Source organism: Rana temporaria, chromosome 1 (genome assembly GCF_905171775.1).
Source record: "Rana temporaria chromosome 1, aRanTem1.1, whole genome shotgun sequence".
Classification (NCBI taxonomy): domain Eukaryota; kingdom Metazoa; phylum Chordata; class Amphibia; order Anura; family Ranidae; genus Rana; species Rana temporaria.
Window position 1 is genome coordinate 182,082,890 of NC_053489.1, and position 21,372 is coordinate 182,104,261.

At 43.5% G+C, this 21,372-nt stretch overlaps 1 protein-coding gene across 1 annotated transcript; it reads right to left on the minus strand.

Moving 5' to 3' along the window:
• Positions 1 to 2,041: 2,041 nt before the first annotated feature.
• DDX55 (DEAD-box helicase 55) lies at positions 2,042 to 21,290 on the minus strand. The gene is made up of 14 exons (XM_040347275.1): positions 21,161 to 21,290; positions 15,695 to 15,745; positions 15,003 to 15,089; positions 13,872 to 13,963; positions 11,979 to 12,041; positions 11,445 to 11,594; positions 11,154 to 11,343; positions 9,748 to 9,830; positions 9,528 to 9,659; positions 9,339 to 9,431; positions 7,211 to 7,325; positions 5,772 to 5,940; positions 4,619 to 4,911; positions 2,042 to 2,343 (listed from the first exon to the last, which is right to left on the minus strand). The coding sequence occupies exons 1-14, from the start codon at positions 21,266 to 21,268 to the stop codon at positions 2,191 to 2,193; spliced, it is 1,779 nt and encodes a 592-aa protein (XP_040203209.1). The 5' UTR covers positions 21,269 to 21,290; the 3' UTR covers positions 2,042 to 2,190.
• Between the last annotated feature and the right edge of the window lie 82 nt (positions 21,291 to 21,372).

The window sequence follows — 21,372 nt, forward strand, 5'->3', positions numbered from 1 at the left end:
GAGGAAGAACATTTTTTTATTTTTTCTTGGAGTCCATTAAGATACACAGTAAGTCATATAATTTTGGGTTATACTGCTGCCATAGGAGGATTTGATGCTGACAAAAAAAAATCTGGAGACCTGCTAAGGATTACCCCTCCTCTACCTGGTTTGCCTCTGTTTTCTAGCAAAACAGTACTAGGAGCATAATTGTAAACAAAATAGGAGTGGGGCTATGGCCCTTAATAGACTTCAGGAAGGGATTTTAAATAGTAATTATTAAAATCATATTTATGGTGGATAAAAAAAAAAAAAAAAAAAAAAAAAAAAAAAAAAAAAAAAATTGTGGTAGCACCTAATTGTGCACAGCCACCAATTAGACTAAAACCTACTGTAGAAAATTGTAGCTGGAATCAAGAGTCTAAATCATATTGGTGTTGCTAGCCAGTTCCAGTAATTACATTTTCATACACAAGGTTCTATATGTTATGGAGTGAAAATAAAAAGCTGGGGAAACCATAAATAGTAAGGCCAGCAGTTATAGATTTCAGTTATATTTTCTTGAGATTTTTTTTTCCATTGCCTCTATCCCTTTTGGTGCCAGAAGTGCCTTTGCAATTATTGTATGTGTACAAATGCACATTTTAGGCCCAAGTTAAAGTGATACTAAAGTTTCGTATTTTTTTTTTCTTAAAAAATAACAAACATGTCTATACGTACCTGCTCGGTGTGGTGGTTTTGCACAGAGCTGCCCAGATCCTCCTGTTCTCTGGTCCCTCTTCTGTATTCCTGCCCACTCCCTCCTGTTGAGTGCCCCCACAGCAAGCAGCTTGCTATGGGGGCACCGGAGCCACAGCTCCCTGTGTTCATTCAGACACAGAGCCACAGCCAGCCCCCCCTGCTCACTGACTTTGATTTACAGCAACGGGAGCGGATGGCACCGCGCTGCTGTCTCAACCACTGAGCAGGGGAGTTCCAGACAGCCAAAACATCCCTGTTTTTAGATGGACCACAGGTAAGTATTAGGGGGGCAGAGGGAGGCTACTGCACACAGAAGGCTTTTTATCTTAAAGTGGATGTAAAACCACTCTCATCCTTTCTAAACTACTGCCATAGTGCTGATCTATAAGGATATACATGCCTCCTGCATGTATCCTTACCTGTCAAATGTTTCCCCTCTCTCTGTTATAAGAACTGAAAAACTGCAGATTCTGTGGGTGGATCTGTTGTCTGGAGCTCTGTATGTGGAGTCGTGATGTCAGTAGACTCCCCGCCCTCCTCGACACTCCCCTTGTGAACATGCATTTCCTGTGTATTCCTTACACTAAATTCTGCTATGATCACCAACATCCAGTTAAAATCATCCAGTCAAAATCCAGAAAAGTAACCACATGACTTCAGAAAAGGAGTGGGGGTGGGAATTAAAAAATTATGCCTGTCTCCAGGCTAGTGCGCGAGATATGTAAATAACCTGTCACTCACAGCAAGGGGGCGGAACGGACTAAGGTTTTACTCTGCAAGTCCGTTTTATTACACTGAACAATAAAAGAGGATTGCTCAGAGCAGTATTAACTCTGTGTGGCAAGACTGGGCACAGATGATAGGAAATCCTTTACTGTACATTGTGAAATTATAAAAAAAAAAAAAAAAGTTGGGTTTACATCCACTTGCATAGAATGCATTAAGATAAAAACCTTCTCCCTTTACAACCACATGGTGCAGGAAAGGCACGCTCTGTGAACATTTCCTACATTGCAGGCGAATGCACTGCCAGCCCTTGTCATCTGTTTGCAGATGCCAATGTATTGTTAATGGCACCCCCCCAAACACAGATCGCGAATGCATTGCATTTCCAGGCACCAAATTGCATAGTAACATGCAGTGCATTTTTAAAAGTAGTGCAAACACTACTTTTTCCACGGTCCAGTGCGGTTTGCAGCCCAAAAAAAATAAATGGGCTGTCAAGACGCATCGAACGGGAATCGCACAGGAACGATCTTGGTGTGAACCAGCCCTTAAAACAGGTTTTATGCAAGATTATATAACATAACACTTTGAGTCGCAAATAGAAAGAACTTTGTTTTTCTACAATAAATTAACAATTTACACAGTTTTAAAAAGCTGTACAAATATGTCTGTAAGCAATGGCAGAAGGAACATTTACTACAAAATAGATATGTACAAAGTTTTGCAAGTTTAAAGAGATTATGTTCAGTCCGACTTGTCAGGTTCATCCTTAGCTACACCAGTTGATGTCAGCTGCTTCTCAAATTCTTCCTTAGTGATTTTACCCTTCTTCAGCTTTTTCAACAACCTGGTATCACGAAGCAGTTCATCCACATCTTCATCATCTATATCAGAGCCCTGCAATACAAAACAAAAGCAGTGCTCACACACTTTGGACAATCCCACAACCCTTGCAGCACCGAAGAATGAATGTTAAAGTTATATTAAAGGCTGATTTAAAAATATGATTTTATATATATATATATATAAATAAACAAACAGGTCATACTTACCTGCTATGTGCAGTGTATTTGCACAAAGCAGCAATGATCCTCCTCTTCTCGGGTCTACCACCAGCGCTCCTGGTCCCTCCCTCCTGCTGAGTGCCCCCCATTGTACAGAGCTTGCTATAGGGGCACCCAAGAAAGCTTGCGTCTAAGCCGCTGCTTTGTCTGTCTATTCAGACACAGAGCGCAGCTCAGCCCTGCCCTGTCCTTACTGGCTGTGACTTACAGTAGCGGGAGCCAGTGGCTGTTTCAGCCAATGAGGAAACAGAGACCCTAGAGAGGCACTGCTCTTGTGCACATCACAGGATCGAGAAGGAACTTGGGTAAGTCCCAGATAGCCAGCAATTGTGCTACAAGTTTGAAAAGAACTTGCTAAGCTATTGCTAGACTTGCCAGGCTTCACAAGTTTGTTGCAAACTGCAGCAAGTCTGTATTGCATGACTGCAGATAAACTTTCTTTACAAATATTCTGCAAGTCTGCTGCAAGTTCTGGTTCAGTTATGTTGTGAAATAGTCATCCCAGCACAGGGGTCACTGTGGCTGAATTTTCATGCTGTAGACTTGCAGAGCTCTTGCTGTAGACTCACAACTGCAATTTTTCACTTGCTACGCAAATTTCCTACATATTGGAAAAGCGTCAACTTGAACTTGTACTTCAAGGGCTCTGCAAGTGTACAACTTGCCAATGAAAATGTGCAGCAAATTAAGACATACAATTCAACACTGCCACAAATTTGTGGCAAGTTATCCTTGCTATCTGGGGTATTAGGGGGGCTGCTGCATTACCTTCATGCATAGAATGCATGAAGGCAAAAAACCTTGAGCCTTTACAAGCACTTTAAAGTTTCCCCTTACATTAAAAATAATATGATATGAATCAAATGTAAGTATTTAAATGCAACACTGCCATTGCACAAAAAAATAAGCAAAATAAAGCACCCTGCAAATGAAAAGGGTATAATCCATAGCCTGGGGTGAGTTATCGTCGACAACCTCAAGAGCTACGGCAGCTGAAAGTCCTCCTTCCTGAACTGTGTTGGTTGCCTGGTCCACAGCTCCAACCTGAAGTTCCATCCACTGGCCCCTATAAATCACTGCTGTGTCCAGTATTTACACAGAGGCCAGCAAGGAAAACTATAGGTTGTGCCTGAAAGAAACCAGGCATCTGACAAACCCAAAAGAGTGTTAGATGTTGAAGGTCCTTTGGAGATTACAGCTCATGGAGCGTAAACTTAGGACTGGCCACTTACAGGGGAGGTATTATACCCCTTATTTGCAGGAAGCTTGACTTTTGTTAGATTTTTCTTGCAGGGACAATGCAGCTTTAAATGAAATGTGTACATGGTTTTAATGAGTCATATACATAAATATACACACAGTCATACAGGCACTTCACACTGCATAACAGTAACAAAGACTGACAGCGCTACCATCCTGTAAGCAGTGTCCTCCCAAAGGAAGAATTCTCGTTTACATACGATTCACTGACTGTTTTTGTCTTGTGCATTTTGCATTTCTGGCCTTGGATGGTGGTCCGTTTTCGCTCTCTTGGAGCGTGTTTTCTGTAATTTCCTTAAAAAAATTATAAAGAATAAAAAAAAAGCCTCTGCAAGTATGCCTCTGTATGAAAGTCAAAAGGTTAAAATCCAATCTTCTTTATTGAAAACGATGTTGGGGTAAAACTCCAGGAACCAGATGATGTATTTCAGCCTATGCAGGCCTTAGTCATTAAGACTAAGGCCTGCATAGCCTGAAACGTGTCAACTGTCTTGTTCCTGGATTTTTGTGCCAACATAGTTTCCAATAAAGATTGGATTTTAACTGGCTCTTTTGACTGTTGTCCTCCACACTGCATGTTTCTCTATCCTTGAAAGAAGTCTCAATGTCGTCCCAAAAAATCTCAATATCCAGTCACTAACCTACTGCAATCTACAGAAGTGAACACTTCTTATAATGCTTCCCCTGCTGATGGCAAGCCTTGACTAAAGTACTGTTTACCTCCACAAGGGGTTGCTTCTAGTGTAAAAATCTGGGGATCACTTGCACCAAGGGTAATACTTTTTCACAAATCTTGCAACAAAGAATAGTTATTGCTTTCCAAATTACACAAAAACTGATCAATTAACCTCTTTATGTTTCCTTTTAATGGCGCTTTTCTTCCTTTTTTCTTTACGTGTCTTTTGTTTTGACCAGGCCTTGTTCTTGGCATAATTTCTCCTTCCGCCATCTACTTCCTGCTTCTCCTTCCTCTCTTGTAGCATCTTTTGTCTCTGTTTTTCACGGTTTTTATCTCTGTAAGGGATAGAGTCTGTATTGATAGGACTGGGAACAAAGTCTGAGAAATTCTTTCCTCTCAGTTCTGGCATGCGAGGCATTTTCAGCAGAGCAAAGCCATGAGCAAGAGATGAGAAGTCCAAATCTACAAAAACAAAATTTTCCAAAATCATAAATACACACAGACATAAAATAACCCATAGAAATCAAGCATTTCCACAGATGTGACAGTTGTCAACATATTTTAAAACTTTGGCCTTGGTGGGCAAACTATTAGGACCATTTAAAGGGATGCCGATATGCCATGTCTGCTAAAATCTCATGTTGTCCTCGAGCTGAGAAGTAAACCAAAAATTCATAGTACCAAGAACTGGGAACAAAGTCTGAGAAGTCCTTTCCTCTCAGTTCTGGCATGCGAGGCATTTTCAGCAGAGCAAACCCATGAGCAAGAGCTGAGAAGTAAACCAAAAATTCATAGTACCAAAAACCAAGAACTGGGAACAAAGTCTGAGAAGTCCTTTCCTCTCAGTTCTGGCATGTGAGGCATTTTCAGCAGAGCAAACCCATGAGCAAGAGCTGAGAAGTAAACAAAAAATTCATAGTACCAAAAACCTTAACGACAGCTCTCAAAGAAGCAGAAAATGGAAATAGAAGAGCTCTCTTCATATTCTATACATGGTTCTAGCAGTCTGAGCTTTGCTTTTTAACACGGTTATCAAGGGCCAATGTCAATTCTCCAAATAGTATCCACTATAAGCATTGGTGCATGAGCCCTTGGGGAAATACTCCTTAGGAATGCATTAAGGACAAACTAAAGCTAGAGAGAATTAGCATGCCAAAAAGCCAGTCTCTGTCTGCCACCATAGTTTTAGAATGGATGCAATTACTAATTTTGAGGGGGGGGGGCTGGGTATTGATCAACTGACTGCATTACAGTAAAAAAAACTGGGTCCACATCTACATTAAATGCTGACCTTGCTCAAAGGGAATGAATAAATAAAGTACCTTTTACTCTGAATATCAAGTTGCATTCATGTTTAGCATAGGCTTGCACATACGACACAAAAGCTTTCATGCCTTTCTCAAACATTGCCCGGTCATACACTGCCATGGACTTAAGCTTTGGCAGATGATCAACTGTGCATTCAAAGTCAGCCATTTCCTGCAGCGGGCACTGTTGATTAAAAGATGAAAAAGTTGTTAGCTGCAATAAATGCTGAAACCCAGAAGATTACACAAGAATCTAAAATCATTAAAATGCAATATTCCTATTCTCAATCAAGACTAAGGCCTCATGCACACTGGACATATTTACAGTTGCCGTTTACTGGCTGCAGAAAAACTATGGCTGAAGCCACAAACGCCCCAGCATGTTATCCTATAGTGTCTATGCACACATAGGCTGTTATTAGCAGTTTTTGGCAGGGGCGTTTTCTGGCTGGAAAAAAAAAACCTGAACTAGTGGGATTTGAGAGAATCAGCTGTAAAAACGCTCTAACTCTGAAAAAAAGCTAAAAAAAATGAGCCAAACAACTCAGGGTATTCAGCATTTATCAGCGTTTTTGAGTCATAAGCTTTTGTGGGAGTATAATTTTGTTAAAAAAAAAAAAAAAAAAACCCTGAAAACCTCATTCTACAGCCAACACTACTGTCTTTTTTTCTTTTTTTTAATAATGTCCAGTGTGCAAGAGGCCCTAATGTGAGGCGAAAACAACAACAAATGTGGCTTAAAAAACTCTGGATCCACCTGGAGCCCTCGAAAACCAAAACCATTTGGCCTCAACTTGTTAGTGTATCTAAATCCGGGGTCTTCAAACTACGCCCCTCCAGGTGTCCAGGAACTACAATTCCCATCATGCCTAGTCATGTCTGTGAATGTCAGAGTTTTGCAATGGCTCATGGGATTTGTAGTTCCGCAACAGCTGGATGGGCGTAGTTTGAGGATCCCTGATCTAAATCTATTGGTCCATCTAAAATTCCCCTCCCCCAGACTGACAATGCTACTTGTCCAAAGGTGTCCCCTGTGTTCCTTCTTCATCCAGAGTGGGAGAATGTTAATACAGGAGGTGTATTACTGGCCAAAAAACTATTGCAACCACTACATCTAAGATTCAGTAAGCTGCAATATATTACATTTCCGGCTTGGGATTTAATACAGTTTTCAGTTATAAGATCTGATGTGCTCTACACTGTTACAGTAGAGAGCATTTTGGGTCCTTTCAGCTTAACTCACTATATTGATATTCTTTTAGGTTAAACTGTCTTCTTATTCCTCTGTGATTAAAACCAGCATTTCTGGGTTCCCAGTTTACTAGGGACAGACAGACTAAAAAAAAAAAAAGCAACATCCACTATAATAAAATAAACAATAAAACTCTTATGCAGAGCTGGTTACACTATGTGCAATACAGCAAACATAAAATGGTTTTGTAGGAAAAGCTCACCTTTTGATTAATAGACAGAAAACTGACATAGGACTCTTCCATAGGAAGCAAAAACACAAGTGCACTGCCATAATGACCAATTCGTGCTGTGCGTCCACAACGATGTACAAAGGCACTGGAAGAAAAGACCGACATCGGCAAGCAGTAAAAATAAGAGACCCACAATTATAAACTTGACCCTCAGATTATGAAGTACAATTTCCTTCCTTAAAAGAGCCTGTCTGGAAAGGCAATTTTTATTTCAGTGAAAAAGTGAGTATGCAGCTATTTTGGTTTAACATCCTACAAACAAGCATCTACTGGGAATGCTTGTTATAGGGAAATATGTCGGTGGGAGATAGTCCCCACATATCAGCAGGCTACCTGAACACTAGCAGCTGTTAAGATTTTGTTTTTCGTTTGCTGTGCTTTAAGGCCCCATACACACGGTCGGACAAAACCGATGAGAATGGTCCGACGGACCGTTTTCATCGGTTCACCACTGAAGTGGCCTGATGGTCTGATGTGTGTACACACCATCAGTTCAAAATCCGATCGGGTCAGAACGCGGCGACGTAAAACACACGACGTGCTGAAAAAAACAAAGTTCGATGCTTCCAAGCATGCGTCGACTTGATTCTGAGCATGCGCGGGTTTTGAACCGATGCTTTTCTGTACTAACCATCGGTTTGGACTGATCGGGCAGCGGTCCATCGGTTCGGTTTTGAAGCATGTTTTAAAATTTTGGACCGAAGGAAAACAGACCGATGAAACTGAACCTCGGTCCATTCTCATTGGTTTTGTCCGACCGTTTTTTTTTTAATAAAGCACCATTTGCTTACTGCACAATGAAGTACTCCTCTTTCTTTTTTAACATTGCACCTTCCACCTAATGAACTTCTTTGAGCTGAACACTCACGGAGTGGCAACACTTAATTATCTTCATGGAGAGTTTGGAGCAGCTGATCAGAGGTGAGGTGAACAACCAGACACCCTCCCAAAGGCTATACTGTTTGAGTGATCCTGCACGGAAGGTGTTTGTGTACTAGACTGGCTGTCGGTGTGAACATGTGAAGCTGTCTTTCTTTTGGTACAAGGCGAGTTTGACTCCCGAGATAGGAGTCCACCATTCCTGGTAAGGAGCCATCCGGCTATCTATATTACTCTCTCTCCTGAACGGGGTGCAATATTGGAAGTGTTGAAGCTGACCCATGGTCAAATGCATTATATCTGATAAGTGTGAATCATTTAACATCAGCAGGCTGACAAGTGAATAGTGCTGCACTCTGGAGACTGCTGCACCTTTGATAATTATTAGATTTACAATAGCACCTTTGGATGTTTTTTTAATCCTTTGAATGATTTTTGTGTTTTTTTAAACACTGTTACACACTCTGTTTTTGTGGGACTAATATACGTGTGTATATATATATTCATAACAAGAGAACATTTCACTATTTTTCCTTTTTCACTAATTTGTTATATTTGGAGAAAATATGAGGAATCACATTTTTCACTGTTAGTTGTTATACTGATGATCCTTAGTGTTTCATCACCTGATTATCTATTCATTTACAGTTTTTGCGCATCTTTTTTTGTTTTATATGTATTGTTTATGGATTAAGTTTTAATTTTTTAAGATTGTTGGAACACTCACATTAGGTTTGAGTAGATCACAGCCATTTCACATGATATTGATCAACACTCACATTAGGTTTGAGTACATCACAGCTAGATCACATATTCATCAAGTGATCATGTGAGCGCAGAATTTACCCATTACACTATTAGGATGCTCATAGTCACATAAATGATCACTGTGACAAAATACAGCCATCAAAGTGTATAATAACTAAAGTTACCATGGTTCCCTGCTAGACACCGCAAAGGGTATTGTATGACTTTTAATCCTTTACTAAATGGTAGGGCACAATTCAAGCATTACTGAGATAAATGTAGCTTCATTTACTAAGGTAAAATGTATAATAATATGTTCTCTTAAAAGGTTTCCTGTATGGCTATATGTGATAAACAAGATGCATACTGGGATTCAAAGACTAGCGTCAGCATACAGAAGGGAAAAAACAACTTCTGAGATGATCGCAACAAAATACGTGGGAATACTGCTTCACTAAGTAGTACAACATACCTGGCGCTGCTAGGAGGATCACACTGTATAACCCAGTTTACTTCTGGAATGTCAATACCTCTGGCCATTACATCTGTACACACCAATATGCCACTGAAACAAGATATATAACCGGTCACTAGTCATATTTCTCAGACAGATAAAATCTTAGTCCTAGAATTTTGTTGTTTATATAATAAAAATCCTTACCTGTCTAACTTTCGGAACTCTGTGAAAATCCTATTACGTTTATGTTTCATCTTGCCGTGAATGCTCATGACTTTCACATTCTTTATAAACGCTTCCAGGGCTTTCCCATAATACTCCACACAAGCACAGGTACTAAAGTACAGTGAAAAACAAAAAAAACTGATAAGCAGAGGACTTACAGGCTATGTTCTCTAAAGCATTACACTGTGTGAGTGGTTACCTGAAAAACACTAAATGCTTCTCTTGTTTCCTCTGACGTAGAAAACTCACAAGATAATTGAACTTCTCATTTGCTTTGCAAATCTGTTCAACACAAAAGTTATTCGGAATAAAAATCAAGCTTAAACAAGAATTACATACTTTATGCTGACATCATTCAGTTTTAAAAAGAAGATTATGTAGCGCTACCCCCGAAGGAGCCACTGGTTTGTTTTTGGGATCGGCATATTGAGTTACCTTGATATGGCCCTGGGGTGCAATTGTAGAACAAACAGTGAGCGAAGGTCTAGACAGTGAATAAAGGTTTTTTCCAATGCTTTATTTTCCAGCCCAACACGGCCAACATCAACATCAAGGAAGGATAAAGTTGATGAATAGAGAGAGAGGGAGAACCTTGCAGTATCAGGCCTGGATATTAAATGGAGCAGTCAGTACTGCTCTGTATAGTACCAATTTGTAACTCGTCGCCACTCCAACTCAGTGGGTAAAGTGCCCCCGGACAGACCCTTTTTTACAAGCCTGGCAGCCGAGATGTCACTTAGGATTTCTGGGAGGAACAGGCCTCTCTCACAGACCCGGCTCTAGGGCCTCTGCCACAGGCCAATTACAATAACTGAGCTAGATAGGTAGATGGAGCAAATCCTCCCAGTAGATTTTTGCATCGGTCACCAGATGACAGCAAACATACCTGTCAGTACTCTGGTCACCGGATCCCCAATTGGTTTGTTCAGGCTCTGTTGGACAACCTGCCTCCGGGTCCTCCTCAAACAGACTCCCCAATCGAACGGCACCCAGCCTGCGATCCTTTCAGTAGAACCGGGAACCCAGCAAGTCGCCTGGGCCCCCTTGTACCTCCGGATGAGGTTCCAAGTAGTCTGCATTTATGGCCAGGTGGGCCACGCCGGCGGGGTCTATGGATGCACGCACCCTGAAGGTGGATGCCGCACCTGGAACAGGGACCCTGCGAAGAACCCAGAACACATGACACCTGTCACAGATATACTCCCCTCCAGCATGCCCCGCGAGGGAAAAAGCTCCTCTTATTGGCCGCTGGAGAAACTTACTCTGCCAGAACCCCTCTGGCGCCAACTGCTGGCCAGGGATGGCATTGCATCCCTGGACCACAGACTGACCCAGTGGACATTTCTGGAATGACAGAAGTCCCAAAATTTAAAAAAATTGTAAATGGGAGCAAGGTAACTCTTCCATTCCCCACTAAATTTAGCGTAGTGCCCATACTGAAAGTAAGGGGGCGCTACAATTAATTATCTAGTCTAAGAGGTATGGTCACCTCTGGTCAGTGTCATTTTATGACCACTTCACCTACAGCTCTTGCCCAAACATGAAAGACTATAAAATTAAGACATTTGGCAAAATCCATATTTTAGATAGATTTTTACAGCTTACCATGTAGTAATTTTGCAGCCTGGTTGGTGTTTTCTGGGTGCTAGTGGCTGCCACCCCTTTCTCCTTTACAGTGATTCGAACAGGATTGCGCAATCCAGCTCGTACAAGATTCTCAACTTCCTGGGTTTGTGTAGCTGAGAAAAGTCCTGTTCTCCTTTGCTTGGGTAGGTGGCCCAAGATGGTGTTAATGCTAAAAGGGAAAATCAATGTGGGGTTATGTGAAGAAAAGGCACAATAGCAATTTGAAGCGATTCTACTGATAAAATAGACATAGACCATATAATAAATCACCTGGCTTCAAACCCCATATCCAGAAGTCTGTCGGCCTCATCCAGAATAAGAACATCCAGGGTCTTGACATTGCTGACCAAATCCAGCCCATCTGCCTGTCGACGGAACATGTCTTCTAACCTACCAGGTGTAGCTATAATGATGTTTCCACTGATCAAAGTAAAAATTATATAAATCATGTTAAGATAAGTAAACATTCAGAAAAATGAAGAACTGACAGGTGAATGAGCTTGATACAGCAGACAAGTTTTATTCACCAAATGGATTGTACGAAACTTCAATACGAATGTAATAATAAAATTAAAAAGCACTAAAAACAAGAACTTTTGGGCCATTAATTATTAATGTCTTCAACGTATGCAAAATACATTTTTGTGCTGATCACAGCCACCAATTAGATTTGTTCACATTAACTTTGACTGTAAACACTGGCTGGGGCATTTCTGACAAAATTGTTTGGGTTTAATACAACACTTTTGGCAAAACAATTTAAAAATTGTATTTTATATTTAATACATACTACAAATCACATACCCATCTTCTTTACACTTCCTTATGTCTTCAACTGGATTACTACCCCCGATAAGGAGGATCTGGCTGAAAAGAAACAGTGAACAAATTACATTTTCTCTGGGAATTCAAAAAATTATGATTATTATCTACTTGCCGACCAGCCGCCGTATAACTGTTATACGTCGGGAGGTCGGCTCCCCTGCGCGAGACCCCTTGCTATACGTCGGCATCTCGAAGCGGCCACTAGGTGCGCTCGTCCCTGACTCCCGTGCTCGTCGGGCACCCGCGATTGCTCGTTACAGAGCGAGGACCGGGAGCCGTGTGTGTAAACACACGGCTCCCGGTCTTGTCAGGGGAGAAATGCCTGACCGTCTGTTCATACAATGTATGAACAGCGATCAGTAATTTCCCCTAGTGAGGCCTAGTGAGGCCACCCCTCCCTACAGTTAGAACACACCCAGTGAACATACTTAACCCCTTCCCCGCCCCCTAGTGTTAACCCCTTCCCTGCCAGTGGCATTTTTTATAGTAATCCAATGCATTTTTATAGCACTGAACTATTCAAACTAAAGCTGACTGTAATGTTCCCCGCGCGGTGATTAACGCGGCGGCGGCATCATTTAGGTACGGGGGACATGGCTGGATATGGGGGGGGGGGGGACATGGCTGGATATGGGGGGGGGGGGGGGACATGGCTGGATATGGGGGGGGGGGACATGGCTGGATATGAGGGGGGGGGGACATGGCTGGATATGAGGGGGGGGGACATGGCTGGATATGAGGGGGGGGGGGACATGGCTGGATATGGGGGGGGGGGACATGGCTGGATATGGGGGGGGGGGGGACATGGCTGGATATGGGGGGGGGAGGGACATGGCTGGATATGGGGGGGGGGGACATGGCTGGATATGGGGGGGGGAGGGACATGGCTGGATATGGGGGGGGGACATGGCTGGATATGGGGGGGGGGGACATGGCTGGATATGGGGGGGGGGACATGGCTGGATATGGGGGGGGGGGGACATGGCTGGATATGGGGGGACGACATGGCTGGATATGGGGGGACGACATGGCTGGATATGGGGGGGACATGGCTGGATATGGGGGGGGGGGGGCATGGCTGGATATGGGGGGGGGGGACATGGCTGCATATGGGGGGGGGGGGACATGGCTGCATATGGGGGGGGGGGGGACATGGCTGCATATGGGGGGGGGGGGGGACATGGCTGCATATGGGGGGGGGACATGGCTGCATATGGGGGGGGGGACATGGCTGCATATGGGGGGGGGACATGGCTGCATATGGGGGGGGGGGACATGGCTGCATATGGGGGGGGGGGACATGGCTGCATATGGGGGGGGGGACATGGCCTGCATATGGGGGGGGGACATGGCTGCATATGGGGGGGGGACATGGCTGCATATGGGGGGGGGACATGGCTGCATATGGGGGGGGGGACATGGCTGCATATGGGGGGGGGGGACATGGCTGCATATGGGGGGGGGGGACATGGCTGCATATGGGGGGGGGGGGGGACATGGCTGCATATGGGGGGGGGGGGACATGGCTGCATATGGGGGGGGGGGACATGGCTGCATATGGGGGGGGGGACATGGCTGCATTTGAGGGGGACACGGCTGCATTTGAGGGGGACACGGCTGCATTTGGGGACACATTTAAAAAAAAAAAAGTATCGGTATTCGGTATCGGCGAGTACATAAAAAAAAGTATCAGTACTTGTACTCAGTCCTAAAAAAGTGGTATCGGGACAACCCTAATAATAATAATAATAATAATAGTGTTTGCAGAGTTGTACTTATGCATTAAAAAAAGGCTGTGGTGACAACTTTTATTCCAGAGCAATTCTATAGAACAGAAGAATAAAAGTAATAAAGGAAGAAATAAAATCTTACCTGAATTGAGGAAAATGTTTTGTGAAATATGACAGCACCTCATCAATTTGTACAGCAAGCTCGCGAGTTGGGGTGATGATTATGGCACCAACCTGCACAATAGTGGTAGAAAATAAATCTCTTGTACCTCTTAAATACAGCCAAAATAGATGGATAATAGATCGAGGAAGTGGTATTTTCTCCTGTCTGCTTTTTTTTCTACTGTGACACCAATGTGGAGATTTTTCTTGACTTCCTATTAGCGTCACTTCCTGTTTTCCCTCTCGGCAACAAGTTTTTCATTAGTGACTTTGTAGAAATCACTAGGAACTAATAGCAGTGCAATTTTTTTTCATATGTTTTTTTGTTAAGAAAAAAAGGATTCATCCTACTGCAAAAGCTTTGGGTATCAGCAAGACAGGAAGTAAGGGGAAATCTAAAATAGCAACAAAGACCAAATTTTTCCACACTATACAAACTAAAGAAAAAACCTGGATGAAGTTACAATTAAAGCAAGCATGTACTGAGTAAGTATGGAGGCTGCCACCCCCTTCTACATATATTCGTATTGTGAGCAACCTGCTGTGGTCATGTTGGCAAGGCCACAAAAGCCCTAGAGAGTAAGAATGAGCTCTGGCGTGTTCGCATAGAACACGTGCAGAGCCCGCCAGGAAGTGTGCACGGCACTGCGCTAATCACAGTCAGGGAGACATTGTCCCGATGCTCGGCTGCAGAGATCGGGAAATGTCTCCCTGGCTGTTATTAGCGCAGCGCCGTGCACACTTCCTGGCGGGCTCTGCACGTGTTCTATGCGAACACGCCAGAGCTCATCCTTACTAGAGAGCTGTAAAAAACAGACATGGGTTCTAATATTTCCAATGCCATCCAAAATAATAAGGCTTCAAATATTAAAGAGGAAATAAACCAATCCATAAAACAGTTTCATATACGGCACATGCCAGAAACATAACAATCCCATTGGTTGTGCTCTCAACCAAACTGTCAAACCATCCAATGGCTGATGTCATTACTGATCACATGTGCAGCATCATGGCAGTTGTAGATTAAACTGGGGCAAAGACGGCAGCTTCCTTGGAAGAAAATAATAGGGGGGTTTACACTTTAAAACCCCAACATCTTCCTAGTACATACCTGATTTTTCTTTAGCTTAATTTCTCTCTTCAGCAGTATCTCCAGAAGTGGAATTACAAAGGCCAGAGTTTTGCCACTTCCAGTTATCTGTTAAGAGATGCAATTTACAATATACTACTGGGTCAAAAAACAATAAACACTGGAATATTAATTGTAATTTATTTTCATTGTACAGTGATACCTCGGTTTGCGAGTAACACTGTATACGAGGCAAGACAAGCTATGTTTTTTTTTTTAATCCTGACTTGATTTGCGAGCGCTGTCTCGCAAGACAAGCAGGACCCAAGCCGCTGGAGTAGGTATTACCGTGTGTGGCCAGACGTCCAGTGGTGCTGAAGAACACAGACGCTCAGAGACACTCCCAGCTGGGTGGGGTGGGCGTAACGTGCATCGGAGCACCCGAAAGTGTCAACAGTTCCCGAGTGTCTCCAAGCACCCCCGCACCTCTGGCTACATAAAGTAATGCATACACCAGAAGGGATTGTGGAACAAATCATTTGAGTTTCCATTATTTCTTATGGGGAAACTTGCTTTGACATACGAGTGCTTTGTATTACAAGCATGCTTCTGGAATGAATTATGCTCATAATCCAAGGTATTACTGTATACTTTAACAAGACTATTTTACTATGCGTAGTACAAATTAGGCCGAATCTAGCTGTACTATAACATAAATACGACAATAAGCTTACCGCTTCTGCAGCAATGTCTTTGTTGCCCATAAAGAGAGGAATAGTTGCAGACTAGAAAAAAAAATACATATAAACAAGAATTTATGGTTATTTCTAGGCAGTAAACAAAAGGGAGTTTGATTCTATTGAAATCAGTGTTTTGGTAAATGAAAAAAAAAAAAAGATATCAAGCTTGTATTGACCATAAAAAGCATTAAAGGAGTTCACAGCAATTCAAATGGAAATGGGGCATGCAATATGGTTACTTATAGCAATTAGATGTCACTTATTTATTTGCTGATAGCAGTCAAAACAACTAAATGCGACACTTGCACATGTTTTTTACGTCTTTAGTTGATTGTAATGCCTTACATTTTTTTTTTTTCATTAAAATAAACATGTCATACTCACCTGCTCTGTGCGATGGTTTTGCACTCCTCCTCTTCTGGGTTCTTCTCAGCCAAACGCACCCTCCTGTATGCATGCCTGCACTAAGGGCTGACGCATTCCAGGAAAGTAAATGCTACATGAATTCTCTGCCCTTACTAAAGATGGCCACAGCCAGAAATGGTTGGGGGTGTTTTTCAAAGTGATTTCTCACTAAAATGAAGCATGTCGCCATGGATGGATGGGTGAGTTTGATTATTAAAAATCAATTCAATAGCATTTTTGGTTTGTGGTGCTTAGATTGCAGTGTAGTTCCACTTTAATGCACTGAATTCATTAAAGCGGAGTTCCGGCCACAATTTAACTTTTTAAATATAAATACCCCTGTAATACACAAGCTTAATGTATTCTAGTAAAGTTAGTCTGTAAACTAAGGTCCGTTTTGTTAGGTTGTTACAGCATTTAGACACTTTATAAAATAGAAATTGACTGGGGCCATCTTAAGCCCCCATTCACATCTAGGCGTTTTTACGCCTGTAGTGCTACGCCGCTGCCGCCAGAGGGATGAAAACACATGTCCCTCTATGGAGATGGTTCACATCTCCACGCCGGACGCCTGCCGCCTGAAAAAAGGTCCCGGACCTTTTTTTCAGGCGGCTTTCGGCGTTCGGCTAGGAGATGGGAAGCATCTCCATAGAGGGGGTCAATCTGGGGCACATCTAGGCGGACAATACCGGCGTTTTGTCGCCGCAAATCGCGGTACAAAACGCCGCTATTTGTACCGCGATTTGCGGCGACAAAACGCCGCAAATTTGTCTGCCTAGGTGTGAATGGAGCCTAAGTGTGGGCATCATGAAGCCAGACTGTATGACTTCCTGGATTTCAGCCTTGCAGATCTCGCACATGCTCAGTGCTGCACAAGCAATGTAATAGTTTTCAGATCAGGTTTCAGCACCTGTACTGTCCAAGTCACATGATTCTTCGAGACTGGGGAGTGCACAGACTCCTGGATAGTTACACCCACTACATTCCCAGGAGTCTGTGCGGTGTAGGTTAAGCACCTAGGTGCAGGAAGAGGGAAGATTAACTATTCTGCCTAGCAACAACACTTTGAAGGCATCTAAAAAAAAATAAAAAATTCTTAAAGGACCAATGACATTTTTTTTTAAAACTACTGATGTAATGTTATATTTATGGGTGGAACTCCACTTTAAGGTAAAAACGTTTTATCTTTACAACTACTTTAAATAAATCAAGCTTGCAATTGAAATATCACACTGTAAACTTATGATTAGGATGAGGCAGTGATCAGGTCAGTTTGCAAAAAGGGAAAGAATATATATATATATATATATATATATATATATATATATATATATATATATATATATATATATATATATATATATATATAGAGTGAAAGGCGGGAGATTATGGGAGACTATGTATCAACTTGCATGCTTTCATATGTGGGAAACCAAGGTGGAGTCCGGTCCAGGTGTTCTGGGCCACCTTGGCAGTGTGCATTCCAAACTAGATTTTTCTTTCCACCTGTGACCAGCAGCAGGTGGTATAAAAAAGGAAGGACTGGAGCAATAGGAATCTCTTGGCCTAGGACTCAGGAAACGAAACCCAAAAGAGCTTTGTTTTGTTGGTGACTGGGAGAAGCACCTGCATGACAAGGGTTTATTTTCTGTATGGTTTTGTTTGTTTTCCATGCAACCTTTAAAATAAAACTGGCTACAAGTCAGGTTTTTAAGAACAACCTGCTGTCTTGACTACCTTTTTACCAGGGAAGGTGATCCCCACCTGAGCTAACCCCCGCAATATAATTATTATTATTATTCAGGATAGCCTTAACATGATGACCATTAAGGATGAGCTCCAGCGTATTCGCACGGCCCAGGCGCAGAGCCCGCCAGGAAGTCGGCACTGCGCTGCACTAATCACAGGCAAGGAGACATTTCCTGGTGCGTGGCTGCGTCTCCCTGCCTGTGATTAGAGCAGCGCCGACTTCCTGGCGGGCTCTGCGAACATGCCGAAGCTCATCCTTAAAGGGGTGTTCCACTCATTTTTTAAGTTTATTAAAAGTCAGCAGCTACAAAAAGTGTAGCTGCTGGCTTTTAATAAACATACACTTACCTGCTCCACCGTCCAGCGCCGCTCCTCTCCCCCCCTCTCCGCCGGCATCTCCATCCTAACTGTGGGCACCCGGCCTTGACGGCCGGGCACTCACTGCATATTGCGCGAGCGGCGCTGCGCCATCTGATTTGACAGGCGTTTGCCTGGGACCTGTCACGTGTCCCAGGCGATCGCCTACAGGAGGGGCTGCCAAAAGGCGATTAGACTATTCGCCTTTGCAGCCCCTCGGCGGAAGGAGGAAGTGGGACAGGAAGTCCCCTTCTCCTGAAGCCCCCACTCCCCCCCCAAAAAAATGACATGCCAAATGTGGCATGTAAGGGGGCGAGGAGTGGATTGGGTGGAACTCCGCTTTAATGACCATCCACCATAACCCGTCAAGGCATGAATTCCACTAGACCTCTGAAGGCATGCTGTGGTGTCTAGCACCAAGCCAACAGCAGCAGATCCTGTAAGTTGGGAGGTGTGGCCTCAATGGATAGGACTTGTTTTTTCACATCCCACAGATACTTGATTGGATTGTGTTGTAGACCATTAGGAGGCCAAGTCAACACCTCAAACTCATTGCTGTGTTCCTTCAAACTATTCTTAAATTAATCAGACCAGACCACCACCTTCCAATGCTCCGTGGTCCAGTTCTGATGCTCACTGTAGGCACTTTTGGCCATGGACACAGGTTAGCATGGGCACCCTGACTGGTCTGTGGCTACAGTGTGTCTTGACACTTTCTATCGAAAACAGAATGATCTTTTTCAGTAGTTTGAGCTACAGTATCTTCTCTATTGAATCTGGCCACACGGGCCAGCTCCCCACGTTCATCAATGAGCCTTGACCGCCCATGACACTGTTGCTGGTATGTTGATTTTCCTTTTTTGGAACACTTATTGTAGGTCCTGGCCACTACAGATCAGAAACATCCCACAAGAGCTTCAAGTGGGGGTTCACCCTATAAAAAATTTCTAACACTACATCCAGCCCAGTTCTGCAAATAAAATTACACCGACCTTTTTTTTTTTTTTCGCCATAGATAGTGTTTATCCTTAGAATTCACCACGGGAGTGGGCGTTCCTATTGACATGCCAATTGATTGACATGCTAAACGACGGCGCATACAGCGCGTCACGACTTCCCGAAAGAAGCTCGGGTCGGCTCGGCTCTTTTCGGCGCCGAATAGAACCGAGCCGACCCGAGCTTCTTTCGGGAAGTCGTGACGCGCTATATGCGCCCTCGTTTAGCATGTCAATCAATTGGCATGTCAATAGGAACGCCCACTCCCGCGGGATTCCCTACCCGGAAGCCGCGGTGAATTCTAAGGATAAACGCTATCTACGGCGAAAAAAAAAAAAAAGGTCAGTGTAATTTTATTTGCAGAACTGGGCTGAATGTAGAGTTAGAAATGTTTTATAGGGTGAAGCCCCGCTTTCAGTTTTGAAGTTTCTCTGACCCAGTCAGTCATCAAGGCATTACAGTTTGGCCCTTGTCAAAGTCACTCAAATCCGTACACTTGCCCATTTTTTCTGCTTTTACCTGTCAGTGGTCACAATTTCAAAGCTCCCAACTGTCTCTGATTTGGAGCAATGTCCCTCTGTCCCTCTTTCCTCCTCATTTGGGTCTGATCTTTATAGTTGTATATAAAATGCACCCTTTTATCTATCAAAAGGTGTTTCCCAGCGCTAAACCTTTCATCTGATTTCTAAGTTGCTGCATTTGTAAATTCCAAAAGGCAATATAAAGAAATAGTAGTGGTAAAAAACTTGTGGGTTTAACTAATCTTGTTTTTTTTGTATAATTCTCCTTTAAAGGGGTTTTCCACCCATTTTTTAAGTTTATTAAAAGTCAGCAGCTACAAAAAGTGTAGCTGCTGGCTTTTAATAAACCGACACTTACCTGCTCCACGGCTCCAGCGACGCGCCGGGGCTCCGCTCCTCGCCCCCCCCTCGCCGTCCGGCGTCTTCATGCTCAGTGTGGGCACCCGGCCGTGACAGCTTTCGGCTTCACGGCCGGGCACCCACTGCGCATGCGCGAGCGGCACGGCGCCGTCTGATTGGACAGGCGATCGCCGAGGACCTGTCACGTGTCCTGGGCGATCGCCTACAGCAGCCCCTTCCTGTAGGTGATTAAGCTTAATCGCCTAGGCGATTAGGCTTAATCGTCTACCCGGAAGGAGGAAGTGGGACAGGAAGTCCCACTCCTCCTCAAGCCCCCACTCCCCCCCCAAAAAAATTACATGCCAAATGTGGCATGTAAGGGGGTGAGGAGTGGGATAAGCGGAAGTTCCAAATTTGGGTGGAACTCCGCTTTAAGAGGACGTGGTAAGGGGCATGTCCTATGTCTGCCTACTTTTGCAGATAGGTGTCCCTCATTCACCTCTCAAAAAGTTGGGAGGCATGCATACCTCACAACTTTTTGAGCGGGGAATGAGGGACACCTATCAGCAAAAGTATGCAGACATATGACACCCCCTCCATGCCACGCCCCCTCTTAAAGAAGAATTGTACAAAAAAAAATTGGGTAAACCCACAAGTGCTTTTTTTTACCACTACTATTCGTTTATATTAGCTTTTGGAAAATACAAATACAGCAATTTAGAGATCAAGTGAAAGGTTTAGCGCTGGAAAACTCTTTTTGATAGATACATAATGCATTTTATATACAACTATAGAGATCAGACTAAAGTGAGGGACAAATTAGGAGGAATGAGGGACAGACGGACATTTGTTCCAAATCAGGGACAGTTGGGAGCTATGGGTATGTAAGGTTATGGCTGACCAGTGTATATAAAGGGATAAGCTGACTATGTGTGTGATGTGTACTATTGAGAAGAGTATTCTGGGGACAGCACAGTCAGCTGTGACTTTCTCAGCCTTCCTTCTATACCTAACCAGCCCAAGTATCTGTGTGTGATCCGAATACATTACTAGAGTCTTCTCACTGGAGACAGGGGAGTGTATTGGCTCATACCTGTACCGGGGTCATGTGACTGAAGTTCAGTTCTCGGAGAGTTTGCCGTATTTTGTCATTTAATCTCTGCGGCAAAGTATCCCATGTCCCCTCCGTTACACTCTCCATCTTCCTGTAAGTAAGAATCACACGTGCGTCCAGTGCGCTCCTCTAAAGCGTCCGCAGCAACACGAACAGTGACTTCCGGGTTCCGGTGCACTGTGAGACGGCAT